Here is an 18,785-nt window from a genome sequence, read left to right as displayed (position 1 = left end):
CAGTGCCTTTTTAGTATCGTAGCTAGCATTAACCTGTAACTGCAGTAGATCTAAACAGTGGCAGATCTAAGTACTGCCACCAAGGCTGTGATGATGCATTGATCCATCGTATCGTTTGATCAACATCATTTTTTTTTTTTTTTGTGTGTTGCTTTTGACACTACTTCCTCTGTCTGTTTTTAGTTCCCTCTATGTTCACCCCGTTCAAAAAAAAAAAAAAAAAAAGTTCATTGTGTTTGGTTTCATTTTATTAATTTCATGCCACTACAAAAAATAAAAAAAAATTCAATGGATTATTTTCGTGCTTATACCACCACTTGGCACCAATCAAATAGATATTCAGTATATTGAAAGTAGCTCTAAATGGATTGCATCTGTTCGTTTTGGTGACACCTTTTTAAGGGCATCGATGTATCGAGGATCATAAAGGAGGCATTGTCCCAGCCTTAACCACCACCTTCTACCAACATATTAGCAAACAATCTGCAATATATGACTAGGAGCAGTACAACCGACAACAATTCAATTGATTGCCATGTTTGTTTGTTTTGTTATCATGCCGTGCTGTTCCAGAATATACTTGACATTACAAATGGCTCCTCTTTCCTACACTTTTGTTTTATTTCAGTAGATGGTTCGTGAATTGGCAGCGTGCTTTGTAGTACATGCCTGGAGACTGATAATGGCAGGGCTAACCATGCAGATAACCATCTGTGTGAGTGTGTGTAGCAGTATATTGTTTATTATAATTGCTTAATTACAGGCCCATATAACACTATCATTTTGCCGGATAGGGTTTATCTATTTGACCTGTTTCTGCAAGTATACTGCCTTTTATTCGAAGCCATGAACAGATCTACACAAATATAATCATAATTGCAGTATTCGGCCACCGGGTGGCACAATGCGCTAAAGTTAAGTAAAAGGTTACAATTAACATAATGCTTACATGGAGCTCCTGATTATGAGGCCTGGGGTTACTGCTGGCACAGGCAGCCCTGTTGGACACCAGGCAGGGACACCTTGCTCTGCCTCACAGCCCTCCTCACTCCCGCTGTACCAGGAATTAAATTAAAAACATAATCCGGAATGGCTGCTTGATTTAGCAGGAACATATCAGTGTGAAGCCGTGGAAGAAAGCAACCTTGTTTTCAGCAGCTGACACTGTCGGTGGGGTGCTGCAGGTTGTTGTAGAGTGACAGAATTTACAGTGCCGCAGAATGAGTTTGTATCCCAAATTATATTGCTGGTTAGAATAGGGTTAGGGGAAATCTTTTTTGTTTTGTTTTATAATGAAAGAAATCGTAGGTAATGAATCCTGAAGGATTTCAAATGTGTAGCTGTTCAGTCTTTAAGAAACAGTCTGCATCAAGCTGTTACAGTGGATTTCACAAGTAAATCTAAATATAACCCACTTTCAATTCTAACTGCTTCGCTTGACATTTGACATTTTGATTTTTGCATAGGACACTTCCCCTACCAGGGGTGTTAAAAAGTGAACTGCTTGTTCATTGAATTTCCTGATTGCTGATGGAACACTTGTTAAAGCTGTTTGCATAGTCAAGCGGGTGCCCCTCAATCACCCAAGACTTGATGTAGCATTTCTCATGCACAAATTCTCGATCCAGTTTATAGTACTGTAGACATTTTGTATCCTTTGAAGTGTTATCTAAAAGGATCTGCTAGAGTTTAGCTAATTGATTTGTGCTGGCATTCCCCAAGTCTTTTAATAAAAGGAAAGTACATTGCTGGGATTATCATTATAGTGAGTGAGACTGCCAGATAATGTCACATCACATTCTCTGATGGATTCGCTAAAGTGCTTCAAGGCATCCTTTTGCAGCAGTGTTCAGCAGACATACAAACTAGCCATGCTGGCTGACCAATCGGAGCTGACAGTTTGCAGAGCAAGACCAGTTTATGTAATAGCAATAGCATGATGTGCTGCTAAGTGATACTTACCGGTGAGACTGTTTATAAAAAGCTGTATTTTATGCAGACTAATTGTATTTTTGAATAATAAGGTCTTTTGCAATGGGCTTGCATGAAACACCACTTACTGTGTTCGTGGCTACCTGATTAAGAGGTTTAAAATCCTGCCGCATGACAAGCGCTGTATAAATAAATAAACACACTTGCTAATCAATTTGAGAATGTAATTCTTGTGCAACTCTTTTCTGTGTTAGGCCTGTGAACGAAGCAAGTTGAGTCTGTCTCACAAAAAGTGCAAGAGAAAATAAGTAACGTGATTAGAAGTAGCCACCAAAACATATGTCGTTAGTATCCCAATTTTTAATATTTGTATTTTTTTTATTTTTTGAAAAAGATAAAAACTGAAAATGCGCTATACTAAAATCAGTAAAAAAAAAAAAAAAAAAAAATATATATATATATATATATATATATATATATAATCTTGGTACACCCACTTTACATCAGTCACCAATACACACCTCTCTGCAATAAACAGTGGCTGTCCAGCAAAGCACAAAGCTCAGACTAACTCATTAACAGTCATTCTGCGCTCTCTTTTATTAAAGCCTGTGTGTATAAGCCGCATACATGGATTGCTGGTCTCGGTTCACTTTCTTGTTTTAGTTTAGTGGATCGCTTTCTTGCATTATGTTGTTTTATTCTGTCAGTGGGAACATGTACCTCAATGCAGCAGTGTTTGCAGTGCTATGGGTTCTCTGACTGACTTTTTGTATAATTCGAAACCATTTGTTTTCTTTTTAATATTCATAAACTGATTTATGTTTTCTCCCCATTCCTCATCCATTAAAAATATTATGCTGTATTTTTGTGTAAGTATTTCAGTCTCATTTTTGATCAAGCTAGTTACTATACCTAGCAATTGCAACAATAATCACACTTTGATTGGCCAACAGAAACGGGTGATAATGTGTTTGTGAACAGACAACCAATGTGCAACATTTGAAATTAATTTGATCCTCTGACATCTAAACATACCTGCTGTATCCTAGGATACAGTGTAGGGCTGCTTATTACAATGTCGGAAAACAGCATTTTATTAAAATATTGAATAATAGACAAAAATCGGGTATAAATCAGTAAAAACTGACGTTCAGTTAAAAAAAAATAGTGTTGTAATTTTTTGGTAATTCAGAATAATCCAGAAATGCGTTACACTAGTCATTAGGTATAGATTCTGTTGTGGTTTAAACGTTTAGAATTCTTTGTCACTGGCATTCTGAGAGCGAGAACTAAACTCATGAGCTTAGTTGTTCAAATGTTTATGTTCCAATGGGGACGTAACTTATAATTTCCAAGGACATATAGCTTGAATGCCAGGTTTTCGCGGGAAACCTTCCAGAACACATTTCTCTTCCTGGCTCAACGTAATGTGCTGCAGAAGGAGGTTGAGTGGCTGTTCTGTAAGATGTTTCTTTTATTGTGTCGAAGTGGAGTACCTCAAGACACTAAAGCTTGCATGCAGCAGTGTCGCACTTCCATGGGCCAGAGTAAGAAGTGGTTGTGACTTCAGCTACACAACAGTCAGTAGAGGAGTGAAAAACCTACTGTTATTGACTTAAAAACCTGACATCCTCTTCTCTTAAGTTCACTGTTTTGACCGAAATGCAGTGTCTTCAATATGTGTGGCCCCGCAGAGAGTGCCAGACATTGTGGCACTGTCTTGATGAATGTAAGTGGCTTTACTGAATCCTCGTCTTGTTGCTATTGACAACAACTCTCTCTCCCCATTGTATTAATCTCTTCTGGTTCTTGCCAGATGCCGTACAGGGTTGCTTTATCCACTGGATACAGCAGGCTGCCTATGGTATGCTGTCAATCTTGCAGCTTTACATTGCATTTGAGCCTGTCTTGCAACATCTGTAGCAATGCAATACCTATTTATTTAAACTGTACCCGTTGCCCTACCTGCAGTATACCAAAATGCTACAACTGGAAATCAGTAAAGCTTGGAATAATGACTGTATTTACACTGTCATTAGTAACTGTCTTCTATAAATTATTGTACATTTGTATTACCGATTACCCTCTTAAAAGACCCCTTCTCGGGGGGGGGAGCTGTACGTGATGTTTGTAATAAGTAACACTTGCAACCTTTCTATTCACTGAATCTTAACATTCATTAACGTGAATCTGATTGTGTGTATTGCAGCAGCTTATGTGAAGTAAGGGCACACTAGAGTGAGCCACAATGCTGATACTGCCATCTAGTGTAGAATCGGATTGAGCTGCTCTTAGGGGAGAAAATGCAGAGAATTGTGTACAACATTCACGATTAACCTGCAGGCCACACCGCTGCCCAAATATCATCCTGTCTGTTTTGTACATAGTGCATGTGTGAAGACTATGTAAACTCCTTGTGATGTTTGCTTTGTCTTTTCAGGATCCCAGGAGTAAGCACAAGTTTAAGGTCCACACTTATTCCAGCCCAACCTTCTGTGATCACTGCGGCTCCCTGCTCTACGGCCTCCTACATCAAGGGATGAAGTGTGACCGTAAGTATTCTGTGCTGTTAATACAAACAGGACTAAAGGACTGTGGTCACAGAGCAAGAGAGTTACAACAAAGAATACATACACGCTAGTGCAAAGTAAAAGAGCGCTAACAGGACCAGAGCTGACATTCTACCAAGGTCAGACTTAGGTTTCAAGCTGTAGCTGGCAGTATTTATATGACTGCTTGATATTTGCTATTCAACCTGCAAGTCTATGTTACACAGCAAATCAGCAGAGAAAATGAAGGAGTCTTTTATACTTTACCAGAATTTGTACGTGAGCATCAGCATTGATGATGCAAAAAAAAAAAAGTTAAAATCCATTTTCCTATCTCTGATTAGTGCTAGCAATATTTCCACAGGTCCCCCCTTTTTTCTATTTAAGGTTTTATGGTTCTTTGCTTGTAATTTTATGTTTCTGTTCATCCTTTACCTGCAAATAGGGGGAAACTGCATTTTTGCCTTTCTTTCATCTTTCTTGCATTAGCATTTATTTGAAACAGTAACACTAGTAAAGCAAAAAAGGCAAAATCCTTAGACCAGCATGGCAGCCTCTATCAGGAGCGATCTGTCACTTGTTACACACACTTTGCGACAAAGGATTGTTTCTGTGTATTGCCATGTTTTCAAAAAGATATTGTGCTACCGCATTTTATTGTCTTTGCTTGGCAAGTAGTGTTACACTCCAGACTATGTTCTGTTGTAACATTTAATCAATTTGCATAGTAGTCATTCTTCCTGAAATGTCAATACTGCAGAAACGTGGGTCCATGCTTCTGCAATCATGCATTTTTAATATATCCAGTCCACCTATTGCTTAGGTAAGAAAACACACTAGAGGTACACAAAAGACATGAGAAAATGACTTTGAGCAGCCTTTGGAATGGTTTTTGCGGTATGCAGGGCCACCTAGTGGCTGTGTTGTGGTATTGTTAAATGTTCGTGATTCTGAAGCTTCATAGGCCGATCCTGTTGTGAGATGGATTGAGTGCACATGGGATCTGCTGGAGTAGCTTTACTACTTTACCTGACGCTCACTGCAGCCTTCCCAGGATCGAGTTTCTCGCTCTGCCAAACAATGGCAGTTTATTGACAGCAGGCCAGTGAATGGACCTGTTGAAGTCTGTGCTCAGGTCTGAAATGCTAACATGACACACAGGTCTGACTTGTACAGTTTCCCCTAATTTAACAAGGGGCCAGAACTGTCCAGTATATTGTTTAATAAGTAAGAGTTTAATAAACCAGATATTGACTGTAGGCTACCTGTCATGTGTTTATCCCCAGGACAGCAGTTTTTCCACTTATAGCCTCTCCTGCAGTGAATGTTTGTATATGCGAGTGACCCTGCTTTGTCTTTCTGTCCTGTAGATTGCTTGATGAACATTCACAAGCGCTGTGTAGCCAATGTTCCCAGCCTGTGCGGAACGGACCACACCGAGCAGAGAGGGCGGATATACATCACTGCCAATATCATCAAGGAGACCCTCATCGTGAAGAGTAAGTTTTTAAAGCATATGACTGCTGTGTGTCGTTCTTTCAGAAGGTACATTGAGTGCAGGCTGTCTCTCTCCTTGGCAGTAGCTTAAATCTATTGCCATTAAAATGCTGTTATCATTTTTTATATGGCTCATTACTGCTTCTTTACTGCCACCTAGTGGAATAACTTTATACTGGGCTTACAGTAGCCTGAAAGTACGTGCTGCTGTAAAATCCTTGCAAGCTTGGAGGAAAGACCCAAGCAGGGGTGCAAATATGGTTTTATGGTGCTAGATTCAAGTGCCAGGGTACCTCCTATAGCATCAGCAATTAAAATTCTGGCGCTATATCGCTTTGTGCATTTGACAGGTCAGCTGAAAGAAGCATCACCAGAAGAGGGGCTTTATTTTGTTGTGGGTAGCCTTTGTAGGGCGGCTAAAATCATAAACCCTGTGGCTCATGTGCAGTTCAACAATCACTCACTAGATGGCAATGTTAGCTTGCATTGCACATTTCTTAAAGAAAAGTTTGCTGTGAACGTAGCTGTGCACAGAAAAGAGAAATACAATTTAGCTTTGATAGAACTGCTTTCACAAAAATTAGGCTGTGTATTTGTCACAGGGATGGAGTTGGCGCCCTTGCTCTTGCCTTACATCCACAGGTGGACAAGTACTACACAGTTAGGGTTCTGTAATCACTGGGCAAAACTCACAAACTGCTCCTAGACTCCCTAAGAGACCTTGGGGGAAAAAATGGGCCTTTTACTTCTGGCTAAACACTTTGCTGCTCTACACTGTTCATTAAACTGTAGTGCTGGAGGTGCTCTACACAAAAATAATTCTGACCGCAAATCCCTGACCATTCCAGTGCTGGCTCCCTTGGCGTGCTTGTTGTTTTGGAACTGTTTGTTGCCACCTTGTGCCTACTGATTGCTGATGCGTGCTTGTGTTGGAATACTGGAAACCAGTCTACAGCTATGCCAGTCAATGTCCACGTTTTAGTTTTGAACGTGCCATCTCTTTGAAAGTGGGAACAGCCTGTTTTCAAGTGCCACACATCGGGATGCTGGAAAGTGCATTAGCAGATGAAATGGCACAATGATTGACCCACATCACTTGAATGGTGAAATACAGTTGTTATTAGTGGGTTGTTGTTGGATTGTCCCATGCAGTACTTTGCAAAGTTTCCCAGTATATAAGTTGCACCGGTGTATACATTAAGTGCCCCCCCCGCCCCGCCCCCCCCTTTTTGAGACAGCAATTTCAGGAAAAAGCCTATAGGTCACACCTGTGTAAGTTGCTCCCCCCTTTTTAGGACCCTCTAAAAATACAAAAATACAACCATTCTACAATGTTTTTTACAGTAGAATACACTTTGTGTGCTGCTGTTTACACAGCAAGGCAAATTGTCTTTCATTATGAAAAGATAATTTTGACAATCCAAGAAAAAATGATCTTAATCCAATTTCAGTATAAATACTTGTTAATGTAGCCGTTAGCATTCTCTGCAAACAAGTCTATGTTATAAGGACACAAGTACAATGTCTGTAAATGAGTGTGCACAATTGGTGTGTTAGTAAGCTTCTTTCATTGATTCCAGTACTCAAAAGCTGCTCACATATTGGTAAAACATTGTTTTCCTGACAGCAGCCAGATAACAGAGTACTTTACACAGTTACACTCAATGTGCAGGACTATTCCCATTAACCCTTTGCTATCCTGACCATGTAAAGCAGCGTACGAGTGATCATGTAGGGAAAGGAAAGGGTGTTTTCTTTTGCTGTGTTACAGCAAACTCTTCAAACTAAGCCACACTCAGTTATCAGTTTTTATTTTATCAGTGGGTTCTCCTGAAATTAAGTTTTCTCAGCACCTTTATTTATATCTGTGCTTTTCATTCTGCATGCTGAGATCTCTTCAGAGATTAAGAAAATGCACATACAGTAGTTCATTTATTTCAACAGCAGATATACCTAGGGGAAAAAAAAAGAGATAAAACAAAACCCAATTCGTTTGAATTGAAATGTCTTATTTTATTTTATCACCAGTCATTGCATTGTTTAAAACCTGTTTTCTTTCTGTTCTTTTAATAAGTAGATATTGAAAAGAGATGATGATCTTGTAGACTTTCTTTCATCTGCTTATAATTTTACAAGTTGTCTCTAGAGGGTGCTATATAAGCAGTTGCTCACAGTAACATTTGGCCTCGCCTTGTACTTGTGTTACTGAAAGCTGCATGGAAACTCTACAGTGAAACACAGGTAACAGGCCAAAAGAGAAAAACGTATGGGGGAACTATACCTTTAAGCATATGTCTTACAACAAGTAATTGGCTGTTAAGTTTTTTACAATTTCTATCACCATGATTTAACATATTATTAATTTGAAAGAGTTTATAGTCCTTTATCCAGGGACTAAATTTAATGAAGTTTTGAGTTGAGTAACTCTGGCTCATTTCCGGACTCTATCAGCTTAACCACAGCTGTTTTTGTTATACGTTTTGTGCTGTCTCATTTGTAGGCTTGCGTATTTGATTTTAATTGATCAAGCAGAAGGTTTAATGCATTAGCCTTTGCGATCCGGGCTTCTTTTCCTAAGAGTTTAAGTACAGTATCTGTCTTGCATGAATTGTCCAGGGATGGAAATAAGACTCCCATTCCATAGCAGTTTAATCCATTCCTGGTTTTACCTGAGCTTGTTCCCTATACACTGTAGCTAATCAAGCATATATTAAAACCTAGAATGGGTGAAACTGCTATTCAGTATATAATAATTTAAAAGCAGTTTTGCCTTACCATTACAGCACAGTGGAAAATAGTGCAAAAGACCACGAGTCAGGTGTTCACCGAATCTCTCCTGGTTGGTCAAAAAGCACTTTCTCACCACGCAACACGCTGTATAGTCTTCTGTATTTTCAGTCAGCTCTAAGGATTTGGCTTCACTTGAATATGCAGCCCTAGTAGTCTGTGTGTCTCTTTGTATGCATAGCCTGAGTGCAGAACCACGTTACTGGCTTTAACCTTGCGTAACATTTGCATGCATGCATTGTTCACAAGCCTCTGGTTATCAAAGGGCTTTGTATACCATGCTGGTCATTTTCAATTATCTGTGTGTCACACATGCGCTTTAGAAACATATATTTGAGCCAGACTGGCCTTGTGGTCTCACCAGTCAAAACCCTTTGATCTCCATTATATACCCTTTTAACAGTCACCAGCAACAGGGCTGGATTATTGTGAAATGCAACTGACATGCTAAAGCTCTGACTCCCCCTTCCTTTTAGTACAACTGGAGTAGCAACTAGTTTATATTGTATATCGATCAGGAAAAGTGTTGTTTGTGTAGATTCAATCCCCTGGGGGTGAATGTAGTGTTTAGACTTTTAATCAGTTGGGGGGAAAATATATAGACTGAGAAATTGATTTTTTTTTTTTCCCCTCTCAGCAGATAGTGAGTTAGAATAACGACAGGCCATGTGTATTTGACCTGCCAAACCATTCTTTTTGTAATACCGTAATGGCAGTTCTGTGATATTTGTTTCTGTAAATGATGCAGTGGGTGTGTTTTTACAGTAGAGCTACACATACAATGTAATCCAGCACAGTTTGGCTTAACTGTCTCTCCTGAAACAAGCCCAGGAGAGCAGATAGGGGAGTGTTCTTTTCAGTTTAGGATTTCACTGCTTGCATACATGTACAGCATTCAACACCACTATATATTGTTACAAGTATCAATTGTGTCAATACATAGTAGGCTATATTAGTAGGTATATGATAAGATAGCTTGTTTTCTTTTGCTTTTTTATTCCTGTTGAGGTGCTTTACTACGTGCCCAGGAACTGCTTGATTTTGAGTTGCCTGCCATAGATACCTGTAATGTAGGCTACAATAGATCAATGTCTTAATGTCTGTTAGCGCCATCTAGTGCACATTATTGTATTGCCAAAACAATAAAGAAAACTTGTTTCCAGTGCTGCAGATCACAAAATGGTTCTTGCCTCCTATAAAGACACTGGCTGATTGATCTAAGACAGACAACTGGAAGTGAAGAGCAGCTCTTGAACTCAGATGAAAGCACCTTAACGGACAAAAAAAACCCCAAAAAATTTGATTTATTGCTATTCGAATGACTAGCTACAGACATCATAAGGTGGGACAATAGAAATGAGAAATGTACAAGAAGCACTGGTAATCAGACACCTCCCTCCTCCAGGTCGGAAGGTCCCACAGTGGACGTTTTCGAAGGGGGAATTCTACCAGCATGCTGTGCTGGAGTTTATATACTGTAGAGCTTGCTGGAGGCTTTGCATTTGGGAGCAGTGTGTCATGTTCTGCTTGGAACAAGCGAGCGGGTCTGTGCCTTAATAATTAACACTGTTTCTAACGGGTTCATTTGCATAATGCCAAGCTTTCTTTTGATGCAGCATGGGAATGCAGGTTAAGCTTAGGCGGAATAATTTGATTATAAGCGAAGGTAATTGATAGCGCAGCCCCGTCAAATACATTTACAGGAAAGTAATTTCACAAAACAAAAGGATATGGTTCTCGTGATTACTGTGAAGAATGAGGGGTGGAAAGCCAACCTGACTTCATCATGCCTGGTAATGTGGTGACCTTCCGGTAATTATAGAAGTGTCAAAGGAATTCAGAAAAGAGATGAAAAGAATTAGAATTAGGGGGAGTATTGAAGATGTAAGAAATAGAGAAATAAAGTAGCATGCTTGCTTGGGTGTTCTTAAATGTCTTTTTGTTGTCTTGTTTTGATCACTAGACAATGTTTCAATGTCAAACCACCTTTTAATACACTTCCAATTCTGATTAAACACTTTCTTCAGTTATTCTCATTACATGTTGCAAGGTGTTTTTAACAAGTTCTAACTGTCATTTTTTTTTTTTTAAAGCTGGTGTTTATTCCTCTAGGAGTTAGAACCAGACATGATAAGACTTATTTTTATGCAAGACAGTTCCTTCTTGCGTTTCTGAAATTTTAAATATAGTTTAGTGAAAGTTTTTTTTTTTTGAAAGGGGGGGGGGGGGGGGGGGGGGGTTTTTTTTTTTTTTTTTTTCTTTCTCGCACAAGGGGGGGAGTGGGGTTAATCCAATTCTCGTGTTTCAACTCTGCATGACAATTCTCGTGTTCAACTCTGCATGACTGGCATTGTTAATCTGTAATCTGTCAAACGGTCTTTTATGATTTAATGTAACATCAAGTAGAGCTAGATCTGCTGAGTGCACAGCCAAGACAAATGAGAGGCTTTTCTTCTGCTCTGTGAAGTCTTGTCACTTAAACTTAATGAATGCTCGAATAGACATTGAAATCTTTTTTTTTCTTTACCTTCTGTATCATTTTCTTATGTACATTTTAAAATGTGTATTAAAATGCAGATTGTGTCTACATAAAGGGTATTGAGTTACTTGCTTTAACAATTACTGATTTATGTCTGTTTTTATTTTTAATGCAAATTTTACAAAAAACGTGCCACTTTCTGGAGGTCAAAAGTTGTAATTACCAAAGTAGAGAACCAAACATGTGAACAGAAAACAAATTTATGGTACTAGATGATGCCTTTTTAATATGCGTTGTAAAACAGCAAAAATATATTGCTCCCCGTAGAGACTGAGTGTTTAATTTCACAAAATGGCTCATTTTAAAAATAGATGCCAGAATCTGTGGTATTTTGTCCATCTGAAAGAAAACAATGTGACCTGAGACCAAATGCTGTCCCTTCCTAATCAGGTCTTTGTTCCAACTTAATTGATTAACTAAACCAAATCGTAAAGGTACCTGTTAAACCAGGTGAGGAATGGCCTTCCAGGACTAGACTTGCCCATGTCTGCTGTAGGTGACGAAAAACATATATTATATAGAAAAGACATTAGGAGGATTGCCTCAGTAACCAGCTTTCAGTACTCTCCTATAGCACAAACTATACTGTGGGACTATTAAAGTTACTTTTTATCATTTGCCACGTACATTCGGCATCGCTTTATCAGGATGCCTCGGGAGAAGGAAAAATATCCTGAATAAGCAGCTGTCCCAATTAAACAAGAGACAGTTGAGATGACCTTAGTCACACACTTTTTAGATTCTTAATGAAAAGGAAAAAAATGAAATCCCGTCACATTATGATTAAATGTTAAATACATAATTTAACAGCAGCCTGAGAAACCACAGGAGGCTCCTTCTTCAACATGGTTTATGCAATGTATGCAAGCCATGGCGTAATCACTGCACTGCTACGCGAGCTGTCTTGCTCTGAAAAGCGATCTCTGCTCATCATTTGAAAATACTGTATGCCAATTAAACAAAGTGGCGTCCCAATTAAACAACACAAACAGCATTAGGAAGGTCTGTCTCACAGAGTTGTATCCCATTTAAGCAGAAATCCTGATTAGCTGTATCCCAGTTAGGCGGCGCCGACTGTATTGGCTTTTGTAATCAAGCTCCGTCTGGCTTGTTAGACTGTGTGTCGTTGCATTGAAATGTGGGAGCTAATAAATCACCTGGAAACAGTATTACAAAAAGGCAGCCTAGACACATTAAATACCTCAATCAACAAAAAAGCATCTTCCTACAGCATTTATCAAGTGTAAATGGGTGCGTGGCACTGTTAGACATCAAGGATGTTTTGAATGAATGAGCAGTGAGGTATAAGTCATGCGTTGGTGCAAGCATGTTGATAGGTTGATTTAATTCATCTTTTAGAGACGATTTATAATGTGGGAGATCTTATCCCTAAGTATATCTACCGTAGATTTAAAATTATGTTCTGTGTGATTTAATAGCACTGTTTGCACCTGCAGTTGTGTAGTTACAAAATTGTTTAGAAATGCATGCGTGTTCATTTGAAATCAGGAGTTAATTTGTGTGTGTTTTTTTCTCTTGTAGTTAAAGATGCTAAGAACCTGGTACCCATGGACCCCAATGGCCTCTCAGACCCCTACGTCAAACTGAAGCTGATCCCCGACCCAAAAAACGAGAGCAAGCAGAAAACCAAAACTATCAAGTGCTCTCTTAACCCAGAGTGGAATGAGACTTTTACATTGTAAGTATATCCCACTCTTGGAACAACACCACAAAGTTATTCTGCGTCCAGTGTTTGTTTTCAAATGCACGCTCCCTGGATAAAAGTAGTTAAGCAGTGCTAGAACAGAGCTGGCTCTGTGAAGATATTTTAACCAGAGTCAACCAGGCCAGAGTTCCAATGTGCATTTGAATTTCTCCAGGATATTTGTGGTAAGCAGCCCTGCATTGTTTGTTAGAATTCCTTATATGCCTTAAAGTGAAAGATATGCCCATTTATTTGACATTCAATACTTATTAGAATAAACATGTATCTAAAAAAACGATCCGTGAGGAAAAACTGCATATAGTATTCTTTTTTCAATACATTTTCAATTAAATTTATTTCACTGTCACTAGTATTAGAGGAATCATACATTTACCAGCGCTCATTTAGGTTTCTTGCAACCATGCTGCTTTGTCCACTGTTCTTGGCACCTCTCAGGAATGTTAACAAAAATTGTTCCTAGTGAGATCTCAGCACTGTTAAGAATATCAGTTGCTATGAAGTGCTGTTTGAACATATTGCCTTTTGAGCTGCAGCCCTGTCTGCGTAGTATTTGGGCTGAAATACAGGAAAAAGTTTATCAGGAAAAATGTATATACTTTTGAACTGGGAAAGTATTTGTGGAAGACTTTGGACCTGACCTTTTATCTTTTGTACTTTGTAGCAACCTAAAAGAGTCAGATAAGGACCGGAGGTTATCTATTGAGGTCTGGGACTGGGATCTGACCAGCCGGAATGACTTCATGGGATCCCTGTCGTTCGGAATCTCCGAGCTTTATAAGTTAGGAGTCAGTGGCTGGTAAGATATGCTTGATTCAGTATTAGAACTTGGCAGACTAAGGAATCTTACAGTGGATTTCAGAGAAAATAACGTAACTGCATTTAAGAATGGTAGTGTAGTTAGACAATACCAAATGGCTCTATGCCTTATATCAAAATTATATTTGAATTAAAGGTAAAGGAACATTTAAAATGAATGTATAGTTGCCTACTCTTTTTACCACTTTAAAAGAATTTGCAAATAATACATTAGGCTTTAAAGAAACTATACAACATGCAAAGAAGACATTGACCTGTTTTTCTTTTGGATATTTAGCGTGTTCGCTTGGATGTTTCTATCCAGTAATCTATTAAACAAATACATGTCATAATATTCAGAAGATATATCTACACCCAGCTAATATATATGCAGTCCGTTGATTTCTATCCTTTACCAATCTCATCGTACTTTTCTTGAGGTGCTGTCAGTGGTCCTTTTTTGTTCAGCTGTGAACATTGCTTCTGGCACGCGCTCGTGAAATATTACTTTGAAAGATTTCGAGGCGTTTCAGATAATGTTATCACTACATCACAACTACAGTTCGGTTTCAGAAGAGGATTCGTTCATTGACGAAACTGACAAGAAGCGGTAATTAAAATGGATCCCAGTGCTGCAAGATGGCCCAAAATGAAGAACCTAAAAAGGCTGAATCAAAGGTTTTCTTTCCATTGCATAAAATCAGTTGCCACCAAGCAATTAGCATAAGCAGGGCCTGCGCTGAGAAAGAAAAAGAAGAAAAAAGAATACCGCCCATGGGAATAGAAATGGGTCCTTTTTTCTCCAGCATCAAGAAGGAAGAGGCATTGGTCGTGTTTATGGATTTTTGGAAGCCGACAGCAGACAACTTACCTTGCCTACTTGAATGAAAGAAAAAAAAAAACCTGTATATTTTCCCTAATAGTTTTAAGTTTCTGAAATATTAAAATGTGTAATATAACCCTGACTGGAGTGGAGGCTGGTGGCATTATGCTACAGGGAATTGAGGGAGAATGCAAGATGTTAATTAGTAGGGCAAGTAATACAGTGTAGGGCTCGGATCAGATGTGAGATCATATGACCGATAATCAATTTCTGTTGGTATGCAATACTCCACTTCTCCTTCTTAAAAATTTAGCCAACAAGTGGATTACATTGTTGAATAACATGAGATACCATGATCCTTTTTAAGTGGGGATTTTTAATGTTTTATTTATTTTTTTAATGTTTGTAACATCTGTAGCAGAAAAAGGCTTTTTACATAAATAGTGTAATCTTTTTAAAAAGGTGGGGGGGGGGCGGGGGTGAATGAGCAATTGCATTATAAAACGTCATAGATGGAAGGAAGTGCATTATTATAACGCATCAATAACTGGAGAGCAATCTTTTCAATGGGCGCATCCAGTTGATATTTCCTATAATAACCGGACGTTATATTAATGCTCATTAACACCTGCAACATAGTGACCCCAGCGCGAGCTGTCAAACTGAAAGGAATTCCAACCATACCTCACATAGCTGCTCTCTTCTCTCTCTCACTTCTCATGGGGAATAGATTGCTCACCAGAGATTGTAAAAAATCCTGCATGGGGTAGAGTGTGATAAATGAGAATTGAATGCCCTCCCTCAGGGTGGGAAGCTTGGATAAACCCCTTGGGCTTCGCCTTTAGGATATACATAGCATCCCACCCCACGGGCAGGCATTTTATTCTCATATCACACACTCTCTATGTAGAATTCCATCTAAGTTATCTGATGAAGGAATACATGATGAATCCCCTTAAGTTCTCCATTGTGTAATTATAGTGTTTTTCCTTTTTATAATATGTACTATTTGTCTCTTTTTTTAAAACTTTTTTTCAATTTCTGTGTATTTCAAAATAACACATAGTAGAGTGAGCAGTATTGGTTTCATTCCTTTTTAGATGTATAGAAGCATGCATTGAATGCAATTCAGTGATGGAAATCATTGAAAAAGACTTATAGTTGAAACTTGTCATTTAATATGGTAGTGTTCATTTTACTATTTCTAAATATGATAGTTAGTACCGTAAAAACCAGTGTATAAGTTTCACACACACACACACACACACACACACACACACACACACACACCTTTTTTTAAGTCAACAATTTCAGGAAAAAGCCTGTAGGTCACACTGGTGTATAAGTCGCTCCCCCCTTTTTAGGACCCCCTACAAATACCTAGAAAATAGACTTGATCAAAGGTTTTTACAGTATTTTATAAATATGATCTAATACCCTAAGTCTGTTGGCAAAATGAGTCCCCAAATTGGTCCCCTTTTGAGGCTGATCGGCCACAGTGCAGTTTCACTGTTCAGAGTATCATAAATGTATTTTCAGGGGGTAGATGAAGTGTGTGGGTTTTGACTAATGGAGACTTTGTGTAGCTCTGTCTAGTTCTATACAACTAATTAGTAGTTTCTGCTTTCTTTTTACCTGCTTTTTAACAAAGGCCAGCACCCTATCCTGTTAAGTGATTTGCTGCGGTAGGATACTGCTGACATTTTCATGGAGCGAGCTTGTTCAAAACTGAGCGATAGCGCACAGGCAAAGTAATGCACTCAAAATTCTGCTAATGCTCTGAAGCTGTTGTGCTGTAGGGGACAACTACAAAGCGGGAATGCTTTTTGATGAAAATGAATGTGAAACGCTGTAAATGAAAGATCATTTTGGAGGCTGTATATTAAAGCAATTGTCTGCCGGCCCTGACTTGAAACAGGGGACCCACAGTTTGTTTTTTTGTATTCAGGTGAAGTTTTGCTGTGTCGGCTGTATTGCTCAGATAAATGAACTGCTTAGTCACCTCACCAAGCTTTATTGCCAGGGAAACTTGCCCTTGTCGCAAAAACTTTTTATATAACCTTGTGTCTTTTTCCTTGATGTTAATTCACCATGATTGTTCAAATACCATTGAAATCAAACATTTAAAGGGAGGCATGGTGTTATACAGTTATATAACAATAGTTTTGATTTCATATTTTTTTTTTACCATTGATGTAGCACAATTCCCTCATCATTTCAGAGAAGGACTTTGATTCTCAGCCGTTATTTTCACTTGGACTTGTGTTGTGGCAGGATCAATGGGCTTCGGCCAAATAAAACTGGAAATAAATCTGGAAAATGAAACAAAATTCAGTAAACCAATGAGGGACTAATGAGAAATACAAAAGCCCTTTAATGTATGCTGCAAGGTCTAGTGGTGGACAGCATACAGAGTTCCAGCATATTGCATCATAGTACAAAGGAAGTGTCTCGGAGGAAAATCAAACCCAACTTGTGTTGAAAGTGACACATACAGTGCAGTACAGTACAGTACCCAGCCTAAGTCTATTGCGCTAGGTGAAATAGTTAGAAATCGAATTCAAACTCTGCAGGTTAGGAAGTGCTGCAAACTCCACAGGGAGGAATGATGAGTTGTTATTTACGTAACCTTTCATATCAGTTAATTCTTTATTGAGGACAGAAACCTGCTACCTGGAGACCTGACTTACTTACACATTGACACTCGTTGGTACAGCACTGATGTCGTTTGATTCTTCTAAAGTTACAAGGCAGATCTAAGTACTTTCTCTTATATCTTCAATTTACTAGAATAAAGAGGGGAAAAGCAGGTTCATCAGTTCTCTAAGCAAGCCAATTGCTTAAGCATTTATTACAGATGGGCAGACATGTGTGTGTGTGTGTTTATATATATATATATATATATATATATATATATATATATATATATATATATATATATATATATATATAAATACATAAACATACAGTGCCTATAGAAAGTCTACATCCCCTTTTTGTTGCCTTTCACCTTTTGTTGCCTTATAGCCTGGAATTAAAATGCATATTATATATATATATATATATATATATATATATATATATATATATATATATATATATATATATATATATATTATTTTTTATTTTTTTTCATTTATCTACACATCCTACCCCACAACTTCCAAGTGAAAAAAAATATTCTAGAAATTTGTAGAAAATTAATTAAAAATAAAAACTGAAATAGCTTGGTTGGATAAGTGTCCACCCCCCCTTGTAATAGCAATCCTAAATTAGCTCAGGTGTAACCAATCGCCTTCAAAATCACACACCAAGTGGCCTCCACCTGTGTTAAATTGTAGTGATTCACATGATTTCAGGATAAATTCAGCAGTTCCTGTAGGTTCCCTTTGCTGGGTGGTGCATTTCAAAGCAAAGACTCAACCATGACCACAAAGGCACTTTCAAAAGAACTCAAGGACAAAGTTGTTGAAAGGCACAGATCAGGGGATGGGTATAAAAAAAATATCAAAGGCCTTTAATATCCCTTGGAGCACGGTCAAGAAGATTATTAATAAGTGGAAGGTGTATGGCACCACAAAGACCCTGCCTAGATCAGGCCGTCCTTCCAAACTGGATGACCAGACAAGAAGGAGACTGATCAGAGAGGCTACCAAGAGGCCAGTGGCAACTTTGCAAGAGCTACAGGCTTTTATGGCCAGGACTGGTCAAAGTGTGCATGTGACAACAATATCCCAAGCACTCCACAAATCTTGCCTGTATGATTGGGTGGCAAGAAGGAAGCCATTACTCAAGAAAGCCCACTTTGAATCCTGTTTTGAAGTATGCAAAAAAACACTCCGGAGATTCAGTAGCCATGTGGCAAAAAGTTTTGTGGTCTGACGAAACTAAAATGGAACATTTTGGCCTAAATGCAAAGCGTTATGTTTGGCGCAAACCCAACACAGCACATCACCCAAAGAACACCATCCCTACTGTGAAGCATGGTGGTGGCAGCATCATGTTATGGGGATGTTTCTCATCGGCAGGCACTGGGGCACTTGTCAGGATAGAAGGGAAAATGAATGGAGCAAAGTACAGAGAAGTCCTTGAGGAAAACCTACTGCCCTCTGCAACAAAGCTGAAACTGGGATG

At 38.6% G+C, this 18,785-nt stretch overlaps 1 protein-coding gene across 2 annotated transcripts in view; it reads left to right on the top strand.

Annotated features, from left to right (window-relative positions):
- The window catches only part of LOC121300719 (protein kinase C beta type), a 107,100-nt gene that overhangs the window by 44,429 nt on the left and 43,886 nt on the right, over positions 1–18,785 (top strand). For both annotated transcript variants that reach the window (XM_041229445.1, XM_041229446.1), the window contains exons 4-7: positions 4,376–4,487; positions 5,855–5,983; positions 12,850–13,006; positions 13,695–13,829. In XM_041229445.1, the coding sequence (XP_041085379.1) occupies positions 4,376–4,487; positions 5,855–5,983; positions 12,850–13,006; positions 13,695–13,829 (533 nt within the window). The remainder of the gene's footprint in view (positions 1–4,375; positions 4,488–5,854; positions 5,984–12,849; positions 13,007–13,694; positions 13,830–18,785) is intronic.

This window comes from Polyodon spathula, chromosome 26 (assembly GCF_017654505.1).
Source record: "Polyodon spathula isolate WHYD16114869_AA chromosome 26, ASM1765450v1, whole genome shotgun sequence".
Taxonomy (NCBI): domain Eukaryota; kingdom Metazoa; phylum Chordata; class Actinopteri; order Acipenseriformes; family Polyodontidae; genus Polyodon; species Polyodon spathula.
The sequence above is the reverse complement of the archived record's forward strand: the minus strand, read 5'-3'. Positions and strand labels throughout refer to the sequence as shown.